This window comes from Convolutriloba macropyga, chromosome 5 (genome assembly GCF_964194025.1).
Source record: "Convolutriloba macropyga chromosome 5, txConMacr16.3, whole genome shotgun sequence".
NCBI lineage: Eukaryota > Metazoa > Xenacoelomorpha > Acoela > Convolutidae > Convolutriloba > Convolutriloba macropyga.
The window spans coordinates 50395838-50408201 of NC_134472.1; the positions used below are offsets into that span (position 1 = coordinate 50395838).

At 35.8% G+C, this 12364-nt stretch overlaps 2 protein-coding genes across 2 annotated transcripts in view; both read right to left on the reverse strand.

The window, feature by feature from the left end:
- Positions 1 to 12364, reverse strand: part of LOC142339441 (DNA-directed RNA polymerase II subunit RPB9-like) — a 143019-nt gene that overhangs the window by 126517 nt on the left and 4138 nt on the right. The gene's annotated exons all lie outside the window — the stretch shown is intronic.
- Positions 5356 to 12364, reverse strand: part of LOC142340404 (uncharacterized) — a 141283-nt gene continuing 134274 nt past the window's right edge. The window contains exons 33-34 of the mRNA XM_075390982.1: positions 6235 to 6467; positions 5356 to 5788 (exon numbers count right to left, since the gene is read on the reverse strand). Of these exons, the coding sequence (XP_075247097.1) occupies positions 5497 to 5788; positions 6235 to 6467 (525 nt within the window). The 3' untranslated portion in view covers positions 5356 to 5496. The remainder of the gene's footprint in view (positions 5789 to 6234; positions 6468 to 12364) is intronic.

Genomic DNA, 12364 nt, shown 5'->3' on the forward strand with positions numbered 1-12364 from the left:
ATTGTGAACTTAATTTACGACACTGAAGCCCTGAGTTCTAGACGTTTGACACATTAAAGACCGCACATTATATATAGGTTTTCACCAAAGTGCATTTGATAGTTTCTTTTGTGTTATCGGTTATTACTCTTCGTCGATGTTTTAATTTCTGAAGTTTTTTTCTTTATGGCCTTATCGACATGACAATTCCAAGTAAAGTGGAACTTAAAAATTAATTCCAGAGCTTAAGCTTATTTTTCGTTTTTGATAGAAATACCTTTTTGATACCTTTTGATAGAAAAAAACTCAAAGATGAAAACTCAAAGATGCTGAATTTGTCAGAGTTGAATCTTAATCTGTTTGAACCAGACAATTCATTAGCCTCATTCACTTTTTGCTGAAGAATATATAGTCACTGAATGTTTTTGCCTAAGAAAGTGTATTCCGACTGGGAAGCATATCTGGTTTATTCTTGAGATCTGAAATAAATGCCTACTTTGAAAAAGCTTTAATCCAAAATCTTTTTAGAGCACAGTTGTTTTGGTCAAAAATAACGAACAGTCATCAGTTTTATGGAAACGCCGAATGCTTGTATCAATTATTTGCTTCAATTCATTTAGACACATAAAAACAAATAGTGGAGCAATCACTTTCCTTGTGGGACACTTCTTTTTACTTCATAGAGTTGGATTTTGAATCTTTCTATGCAAAGCGTTGAAACCTGTCAGAAAAAGACCGAATAGTATTGAAACCTAATTGACGATAAAAAGAAGGACAGCTTATGCAACAGTATGTGGTGGGATAATGTATCAAAAACTTTGGAAAAATCTAAGAATATGCTGCCTTATTAGTAATTTTTTTCTGAAGCATTTGATTCATTATCACACCATACATTGTTACACAAGCTGTCCTTCATTTTATCGTGAATTCAGTTTCACTACTAGTCATTTCTTTTTCTGAAAGATTTCAACGTTGTTGGATTTGAATTATTTCCTAATAAGCCCCGAAGAGCAATAAAAAGCTTCTTTGATTGGCTGCATTTGGAGTAATTTCTTACTTTTTGAGCATCTGTGACAGTTCTGCTGAAGTTTGGCATCGTGATCCTGCCTGTCCTGGGTGTTTGTAGGATCTGTCATGTACATGACAGATCCTACAAACACCCAGGACAGGCCGGTTCACTATGCCAACCTTCAGCAGAACTGTCACAGATGCTCAAAAAGTAAGAAATTACTCCAAATGAAGCGAATCAAAGAAGCTTTTTTCTGTTCTTTATGCTCTGCGTTTTGGTTGATATCCTCAAACTAACATCTGGGTTTGGGACCCCATTTCTTTTATTTGCATTACCTTTCACAGTTGTTTAAGCATTCTTTTTTTTATGTCCGTTGTTTTCTAAAAGCCCGGGTTGAGGTTTGGTAAAAAAATGTAAGATTAGCGGTGATTAGCGGTGAAATTTTTTTTTCACGGCTAAGCGAGCGCATCTTTTAGCGTTGAATTTTTGTAAGATTTGCGGTTTTTAGCGGTGAAAATTTTATTTTCAACGCATTCACCGGATTTCTTACAAAAAAGAAACTGTCCTACACGGGTTCGAACCTCTCACCTCGCACATGTCAACAACTTCACCATCTGTCACTTGCATCAATGCTATTTCCTGTGAATTTAAGACAGGCTCTGAATTTAGCGGTGAATATTTTTAAGATTTGCGATTTTAGCAGTGATTTTTTTTCACCTCATCGTGGTAACGCTATTTTTTTTCACTGCAAATTGCTGCAAGCGGTGAAAATTTATTTTCACCGCTTAAGCGGTGAAACAAATTCGACTTTATTGTCGGCAATTGTGCATTGATTTCGGCTGATGGGCAGTCATAATTTTCCAAAGGTATTGGATTTCGTCTATAGCTGCTTTGTTTCAAAAAATAATTAATCTCTTAGGATCAAAAAATATCAACATTTAACAGCATACTTATATATGAAGTTACACTGATGTCACGTAGAAGCGACCAAATTCTTGGTAATCTCTCTGACAACAGCCAAATTCCAACAATAGGAGCAAAGTTTCGGTATCGCATCAGAATTTTTATTAATCAGCATTAACGAAGTTTAAAGTTAGCGGCCTTTTTAAGGTTTTTCAAACTAATTTGGATTACTTGCTGCGCCGTGACGAGAGGCCAGACAAAAGTGAACTCTAATCAGACCAAATTCCGACGAACATGGTGTGTTTTTATACCAAATTTACAGGGCGTGGGATTTGGCTCGAAAGCACAAAAGTATGATCAGAGGTGGTTTCCGTCTCGGAATGGTGCGATCAGAGATCGTTCCCTCTGGGTTGGCCAGAGGCGGATTGAAGCGCTCAATAGTCTGATCAGAGGGTATTTCGAGCGCAATTGGGTCTGATCAGAGACCATTGCAAGCGCATTTTTTTTTCTTTTGATTTTTTGTAAATTTTTATTTAGTTGTACTGGCTCAGCCAAGATGCGACCAAAAAACATTCTGATCAGAGAACTATCTAGAGTCTGATGGCTCTGACCAGAAACCAGGGGGTCCTTGAGAGCAAATGCCGGTCCACTTGAGAGGAAATTGTGATTAATTGTTGACCACAACGTTTCTTATACAAAACTGTCTAAATTCATACATTGAGTCAGAAATATGCACTAATGGTATACTAAACACTTTTTTTCTCAGCACTTGGTTTTCTTTTCATTGGTAACACTTTCAGAAGTGATTTTTTCCTTAGATGAATTTAATCAAATATCAATCTTTATAAAATGGATATATTTTAGCAAAGTTAAAGAGATTCGTTCATAGTGAAAACCATTCACTGATCAGACTACTTGAAGCGCAATTGTCCAGACATTGGTCTAATTTTGGTCTGATCAGAGGTCATTTCCGTCTGACAAAGCCTTATCGGAGAGAAATCCGAGCGCTTTCCGGGCGCACACGGTGTTTCGATCGCACTTCAGTCTGATCAGCGGAGACTTTATTTCGGGATGGTCTGATCAGAGGTTACCTTTGTCTGGCACAGTCTGATCAGAGGTCTTTTCCGTATGGCACCTCAGCTTGGGGTGGTTACTGAGAAATAGGTATAAATACTCAAAGAATTTTATGAAGCAGAGTACAAAGACAAATGTTGTTCAGCAAGGAACCACTACTTCGATGCTTTTAGATTCTCGTCATAATTGTCTGCAAAACCACTAAACAACTGTAATATCTCAATTATTTATTTTTCGAATGGCAGCTTTAAATTTGTGGAAGAAATAATAGAAATTCAGATAATAATTTAAATTCAAGAATTTTAGTTTGACTACGACCCGGGTCGAGGTTTGGTCATAAAATAATGTAAGATTAGCGGTGAATAGCGGTGAATTTTTTTTCACCGCAAAGCGCCCGCATCTTCTTTTAGCGTTGAATTCGGTGAATTTTTGCGGCTTTTAGCGGTGAAAAAATTTTTATCACCGCTTTCTCCGGATTTCTTACAAAAAAGAAACTGCTGTACAGGGGTGCGAACCTCTCACCTCGTGCATGTCAACACCTTCCTATTCCACTGCGCCATCTGTCACTTCCTTAAACGATATTGCCTGTGAATTTAAGATAAGCGTTGAAATTAGCAGTGAATACTTGTAAGATTTGCAATTTTAGCGGTGAAAAATTTTTTTTCACCCCATTCTGCCGGTAGCGCTGAAATTTTTTTTCACCGCATTCTGCTGGTAGCAGTGAAAAATTTTCTTTCACCGCTTAGGCGGTGACAAAATATTTTTCACCACTTAAAAGTTTTTTTCACCGCATTCATCGCATTGAACGCAAATCATACACTTTTAATCAAATTCACCGCAAATCTTACATCTTTTAGCGGTTTTTAGTGGTGGCATCTCGACCCGGGGATTAATGACTACTCAAACGTTCATTGACATTTATTTATAACTGATTTCCCGATTAAACACAATCCTCGTCAGAATATTACTACCCCATGGAGACATCTCAACAAGTTTCCTCATTTTTTGTACTTTTTTAGCTATTCAATTAAAAATAAGGACTCGGGAATCACTCCTTAATTAAGCGGGTAGCCAAATCAGTCAAGGACGTCAAAGTTACTGATTTCATTAAACGCAGGTTTTCCTGACTAAGAGCCTAGGCTACAATCAGTTCTCCTCAAAACGACATATAATAAGTTTTTATGGCTGAAGTAAAAATCTTTTCAAAAATTTGCTTTCTGCAGATCTGGAAAATTGTTTGCTATTTTTTGCTTCTCTTTATACTGAGGAGGCAGAGACCAACTAAACAGCATTAAAACAGAGCAGTCTCACTTAACAGATCCAGACTCGCAGTTGGACTGCATTGCAGTACTATTTAAATGAATAAAACAGAGCTGAATTGTAGTGGCCTACATAAGCCATGACCAAAAACTTCAACATTTCGCTGCTTTCCCACACGAAATTTTTAAATTTCAATTGCCCAAAACAACACATGTATGATTGATTAATGACTCTTTAGAATTGCAACAGATCAAGGATCACACTTGGTGACTATGTTAAAGCCTTTATTGTCTATGTTAAAGAATGGCATGTGTTGTGAGGAAAAGTAATCAGACACATGAAAAGACGTTTCTTCGACTAGCTCATGATCTGTCGATACCTTGACCTAATGTTTTTTATTTCAGTCTTTATAATGGGGCAAATGTCAGGGCATTTCACCATAATCCAGCAAATGTGCTGAGTGAAAAATTTGAGTCGGACTAAAGTCCATCTGTTTGGTAGGCTAAGGTTATTTGGATCTTTTCAACAATTGTCCCCTTTTGCAAAAGGGGGGCTGTTCTTGAATAGAATTTAAGCCAGCAATTTTGTGACCATTCGGAGATTACTTATACATTTCCACAAAGCGAAAAGATCTTGATTGGCGGATCAGTTGGTGCGCTTCACGCGCGCGCGGCTTCGCCGCGATAACGGACCCGCGTTTTCCGGATTACATCCCACAGCGCATGAGAGGCATATGGCAGTGAACAGCGGTCCGCAATTGCGTGTCAACTGATATTCGCCTATCAAAATTGTAGGCCAAGTAACATTGTGGTAAAGTATAGCACAGAAAAGGGGGATTCTCTACTAGGTACCAATGTGAGGGGGGCAATTGTTGAAAAGACTCGGTTATTTCATAGGCCATTTGCACGATCTTTCGATAACACTTCTTGGTCCAGCATAGTCTTCCATAAGACGAGGTAAAAGATTTGGTGGCGGCGGCATCTTCTAGTTGGCTTACAAAAGACATGCTTAGATTAGCAAACGTGATTTGCGATGTTATTTGTTTCATTGGAAAAAAGCTTGCTTATCAAAAGCTAAATTTGCTTTGTTTAAGCACTTATACCATAAAATAATATATCTGTATTATGCAACCAATGATTCAAATAATATTTACAAAATGAAAATTTGTCTGGGGTACAGATTTAATGTTTGTCTACAGTTGTAATGTTATTCATGAGTTTCACTTCCTATGAAACTGTTTTTCGTGAGTTTCTTTTTTTCTTAAAATTTGCTCATGCGCCAACAAGCGTGCTCATATCTCCGAAGTCAGTCAACACTGAACTGTTAGCCTCATCGGATGCAAACTTTCCTGTTATGTCTCGATAAACACTTCTCTTGAGTGAAAATGGGCAATATTCCATGGGCTCGAACAATGTCAAAAGAAAAGTCTTCATTTCTGGAGAAATGTCATATTTTTCCAGCTTTTTGGGCATGTTTTGGAAGTCGCATATTTCGATGTAGTCCCTCTGAGTTTGCTCTTGAGGGTCCCAAACGGGAGAACCATAGGAATCGTACCATGTTGCCCTGTAAGGAAAGAAAATAAATTATCTCAAGTAGATTTAAATACAATAAAAATATAGGTATCCTTAGTTTTTGAAAAGATCATATGAAAACATCATTGGACCAAATGGAATGAAAAGACCATAGCATGGTTGACCCATGAAAATACTGTAGCCCGACTTTAACTATGATCCTATACTGAGAATTCATAGTCAATTTTGACACTCTCCTCCACAAGTCTTTCAAGAGCCGAGATCTAGACTGGGAAGATATTTTCCCACCTACTTGATTGGATAGAACAATTTTGAAGCGAAAATAAAATCAAAAAGATCCACGAGAACAACTCCATAGAACGCTAATATAGCTTTAAATCTTCTTCTAGATAAACGATAACACAGTCTCCAATACATTCTGAAGATCTCGAGTGATAAGGACCATCTCGAGTTCATTGAAATGAAACTAAAACTCACTTTGTGAATGAAACATAGAGTAGTCTCTTAGCCAAAACAGTTAATTTGCAAAATAGCTCTTCATCTATCTTCACTTGATTACTCTCATTCAACTCCCAAACTTGATCACAATCTCCATCCCAAAGAGTCTGCCGAAGTGATTCTTCGTCTAGTTGAACGAATTTTTGAAAGTTCTCACAGAATTCGTCGTCAATTTTGGCACCAAATATGTCAAACCAAGCAGATCTACACTCCTGAAAAAAAAAAGATAAATTAGAGGAAATGCCTGCGTATGAAATATTGAAGTGAGAAGTTCAAAATAAGGCTGGATTGTCTCACCTCCAAATGGTCTTTTTTTCACAATCAGAGGAAAATTTCAAGTACCATGACGCATTTGATGGGAATAATTAACAAAATGTCCAATTTTGCCCAACTTGTTAGAAAATGCAAAATTTTATTGCCATCAAATTGACGCGCAGTTGGAAACTACTGCGATGACTTAGCTCCCCTTTCCAAAAAGAGAATTTAACTAATCGATGGGGATTCAAAATGGAATATTAGGTATCCTTCTGCATCTGAAAACCCGACAGATTATCGATTTAAAATTAAATGTACTAATTGATTGAAAAATTGATAAAAATTTACTCGCTAATGACAGCACCGAGATCGTGCTACCTCGCCCCTTGACGGGCTATCTTTGAGTGATATTAAACAAATCGTTTTTAGTTCTATTTTGATGGTGCTTCGGAAGTGTGACAAGAAAAGAAACTCAGCTCGTCCCATAATTCTGGTATGTTTTTCTTATTTCTTACTTTGTTAATTTTCTTACTGAAAAGGATGTTTCTTTGTGTGATAATTGCGTGATACTATGATCATAGCTTGATTTGAATTAGTCCCAAGGCAACTATCTAAAATAAAGTAGCTTACTCTTCAAACGTTCACACCCACCAAGATCACCTGTTAAATTTAACTTATTATTCAAAATATCAGTTTATTACATATTTGATAATGATAACATTTCCTCAATTGACACTCATATTACAACAAGTAATGCAGATATTTCCGATACTATATTTGAGTATCCTTTAGCTCACCTTATGACCGCCTGTTTGCTCCCAGTGTAATGAAACTTGAATTATCTTGATAAGAAGCTTATTAAAACTTGAAAAATCTTGATATGATTTTGGTAAGATTCATAGTAAAAAAACGTCAAGATATGTACGGACATTCAAGGTCTTGGCAAAAAAATTCAAGAAATAAGATCTTGATATGATAAATAAGAAAGAATCTAAAAGATCACAGCAAGATATGTCATTTCGAAATAATTAACTATACATCGTAGCTTGTGTTTGATCCATTTTACACCATTTTATGTCAGATATTGAGGTTCACACTTTTTTTAGCCGATCCATTTGCCAACGCGACTCCTTGCGTTAAGTATCTGAAAACTACAGATTGGTTTGTTAATTTTTGGATATATGCAGGGAAGCATTAGTACAGCGAGCAATATTTTAGTAACTTTTTGCAAATTTCGCATTTCATTTTTATTTGCAGCTAGAGCAGCTTTTTCTCAAGAATAAAAGAAAGGAGTGGAAAATATTTTACATGGGAGTGAGTTGAATGGCATTTCGTGAATTGAGGAGTATGCTTTCAGCCAAGTTTTAGAACTTCCTGCAATATTACTGCATAGCAAAGACACCAAAATTGTTTTAAAGATTGAGTTAAGAAGAAAATATTGGATCGATTTAATACTGAGCTTAATCAGTGTTTGTAGATTTTGAAAAAAATTGCTCTAAATTGAATAGATTGCGGCTCACAGTGGGAAAAAACTATTTAGTGAAAAACTGCGAAGTGAAGAAACGAGCTGCGATCGAAATTTTCTCAATTAGGTTTCGGTGCAGGATACTATGTGTTCAAAAATTGGTTAAATTATCAATAATTATATGCGAAAGGCAAACTTATTGCTCAACGTTTACAGCAAAACTTAGAAAAAAAATGATTCTTGTGAAGTCCTCTCTACAGTTTTTTAAATCTTTGGGGTTAATTCAGCTCAATCACTTTCATGAAAGTAAGGTTTTGATAAAAATTTTATCATGTGATTTAAAATCGGCTTCAAACCAGCTTGATAATCGAAACCAGCTGGATAGATGAAGATATTTTACTCCCTTAGCATTTTTACTATTAATTGCAACATTTTTGCACAACAAGATTTTGAATACGTTTTTGAAGTCAATTTTCAGAAAGATCTTGGAAACAGTTTAAGAAGTAGATTGCTCAGCCTTTAAGGGTTAAATGCTGCCTTAATGGTTCATATGAGCGTTTTTGATTTTTAGTTGTTCTCCGTTCACAGTCCTTTGAAAAATTTTTTCCATAAAAAGAGTGTCCGCAACTATTGTTTTTCTTACCATATATGTTTTTCTTGTCATATTTGCTGTAAAATTTTTTTATTTGCCAAATATAAACAAGATCTTAGCAAGTTACGCCATGGGAATTTCTTGACAAGTATTGATAAGAACATTTCAAGATCTTACCAAGATTTCCCAGAAATGTTTGCTATCATGTTCTTGGCAAGTTTTTTCAAATTTTCCAAGAGTTTTCATGATCTTGCATGACATGGCAAGGCGTATCAAGTTTCGTTTCACTGGGCTAACAATTGATTACTTGTTTAATACGCTTACTGCCGTTGTTTGCGAAGTAAATAAATTGTTTGAACTGACCTAGATGCCAAATCCAGATCAGTATTTTGATCATATAACTAATTTTATGCTGTTCACTTATTTTGCAACAAGTTGTTGAGACATAAGCAAGTTGAGACATTTTGAGGTTTATTCCATTCGCGTAAGCTATGAAAATAGAAATCAAAAATGTTAAATTGAGTTGCACTCGCCCGGGTCGAGGATCACCGTCTTTCAACTCAAAAAATATGCAAGATAAGCAGCTTATGTAGAAAACTTTGTAAGACAAGCGGTGAATGCGGTCAAATTACATAAATCATGAGGTTAAGGCAGTGAGAAAAATTATCGCCCGGTAGTGATGAATTTACAAATTCATCGCTGAATTTAGTGGTGCAATTACATAATTTCACCGCTGAATTTACTGGTGAAATTACATAAATTCACCGATTACAAAAATTTTCTAATTTATGAGATAAGCGGTGATTGCAACGAAATTACATATTATCAGCGCATAAAATAGTGGTGAAGTTTTGAGCCTTTGTTTTGAGTCTATTTACGTGTTTGATCTGATGTTATATGCATTTGTTGATTTCAGAACCCTTGAATGTGTTTTCAAAAAAAAAATCTCAGCTTTTTAGATGTTCATTTTATTCTTAATATTGGTAGGCAAACTCCTTGAATTTTGCCCGCAATAGGATAACTTAACCGACTAACGTCGGGCGACTTGCTCTCAAAAGACCGGAGAGCGTTTGGCTTCGTCAACCGCTAGCCAAGGTTTAGTGACCTCAGGGCACTACATCTTTATCCCTTTTCTGAAGACGAAAGTCAAATGGGTCAGAGGAAAAATCGGCCAAGCGATAAATTGCTTAAAAGACAAACAGGGTAATAAATTTGCTACAAATTGCTTTTGAGAGCAATTAACAATGGTTTCCTAAAAATTGCCTGTTAGATAAGTTAAGATAAAAAACATTTCAACTCATTGATAATGAGGATCAGAGATGATGACATTACGCAAAGAAGATGACATTACGCAAGATATTAATATCTTAAGAACCAATTCATTGTCTCAAGAGACTATCCGGTATCCCTGTTTCAAGTCAGAAATAGTTTCACAGGCTCATAACGATCAATACGCTTGGAACATACAAATTTTCCAAAAATATGAAAAGTTTAAGTTTTATCCAAAAATTAATAAAACTGAAGTCATAAAAAAGTCGATCACCATCCCATTAACTCCAAAAACTATGCAGCAGCTTATTATGAAACCTTGGAGGAGGTTCGAGGGCCTCTGTTGCCGGAAAAAAAATCAAAAACATGAAAAATTTCAAATATTTTTAAAAAAGGCTTAAATTCGTGATATTAAAGTCTTGAAGAACATTCCATTACATCACTAAACTATGCAGTAAAAATTATCAAACCCTAGAGGAAATTCCGTGGCACTTGAGGCTAGAGAAACCTAAGAAATTACAAAAATTTTTAAAAAACTTAAAAAAAAATTCAAAGTTTTATTAAAAAAATTGCAACAACTTGTGATATTAAAAAGATGAAAATTATTCCATGACCAACAAAAAGTTTCTAACTTATTATCAAACCGTAACGGAGGCTATCTGACTCTTGAGGTTCAAAAAATCTGAATAATTAGTGTAAATGTCAAAAAATTGGAAAAAATTGGCTAAAAATATCAAAAAATTGCTAAAATTCGAGATGTTAAAATCTTGCAAGACATTCCATTTAATCTAAAAATTATTTAGTAATCTAAATTCAAACCTTAGAGGAGGTTCCTTGGCTCTTGAGGCTGAAAAAATCTAAAAAACTACAAAAAAATTTCAAAAAAACTTGAAAAATCAAGTTTTATAAAAAAAAAATGCTAAAATTTTTGACATTAAAAAGTTCAAAAACTATACCATGGCCATAAACAAAATGTCAGTAACTTATTATCAACACCCTTAAGATGTTTTCTGGCCCCTGGGTCTGGAAAGAACTGAATAAGGAAAAAAATATGAAAAAATTTGAAAAAATTGAACGTTTTGTCAAAAAATTGCTAAAATTCGTGATGTTAAAATGTTGAAACCATTCGATTACCACTAAAAACAATGCAGTAACCTAATATCAAACCCTAGAGGGGGTTTTTTGACACCTAGGGCTGCTAAAATTCAAAAAATGACAAAAATTTTCAAAAAGCTTTAAAAAAATGCAAAAAAAATATAAATTTGCGTTTTTAGCAAGCGGTTGATCGTTAATAGCTAGCCTCGGAGGGGGGCTGCACCGGGGGCAGATTTGGGGGGGGGGCAACACTGGGTGGGGGCAACAGCGCGGTGGGGGGCAATAGGGGGGGTCAACAGTGGGGGTGTCTTAAACCTCTAAGAACCGCCCTTCACACCATAAGTATAAGTATAAGTCTCCAAAACAGTTTAATCTGAAACAGAGCTGAAAAGCTCTAAGAGCTCTTAATGGCCGCTGGGCGCTACCTGTTTATCCCGTTTTTGAGGACGAAAAGTCAAAAGCGTGAGACAAAAAATCGGTCAAGCGAAAAATCTCATAAAAAGACCGACAGGACTAATATAATTGCTACAAACTTCGTTTGAGAGCAATTAAAAAGCTAGTGGTATTCAGATTATCATGTAGCTTACTCGACTTTTTGTGACAAATTATTGTAAGAATGGTTTGAAAAAAATATAATTCAACGGATTTCATCGCAATTCTTACAAAAATTTACCGCGAAATTCACCAGATTTATTGCAAAAAAGCACCGCATAGTTTTTCCAACGTTCATTGAATCTGGTGCATTAAATTCACAAGAAATGTATAGGTAAGTGACAGATGGCGCAGTGGAGTAAGAAGTTGGGGACATGCAGTAGGTGAGAGGTTCTTATCTCTGTACGGAAGTTTGTTCTTTGTAAGAATTCCGTTGAATGCGGTGAAAATAAATAACTCACCGCATTCACCGCATTTCGCTGCATAGTTATGTACAAAATTTGCGTTGAAAAAAAAGCAACTTTTCACGGCTTATCTTACATTTTTTTCCGATTTTTCCTCGACCCGGTCTGTCCCCAAACAGAACAACAATTCAAATTTGGGAGCAGCAAAATAACAGGAATAAAGGTCCGAGGTTTTCAGGACGCACTACATTACGCTAAAGCTGAAATATTCATTATCTAACACATACTGTATGTTGATTTTCTTACGCTTAGGTCGGCACCTCACAGGAAAATATAATTGCAAACTCTTAAACAACGGGACCAGTGTCATCCTCTAGAGACGGTGCTCGATAGCTGAAGACCTTATTTGGGCAGCCGTTGCGGTAGATGTTTACTGCATTTTTCTCCGCGCAAAGTACAAGGACCGCTCAGTTTTATCTTTTTCGTGAAGTGTATACAAAAGATATGCACGAACTATTGCCTAAGAGAGCTGCACAAGACCTTATACTCTCGCGTTTTACAAGTTTATTCTGTGTTTTTTTTTCAAGTAAATTAAAA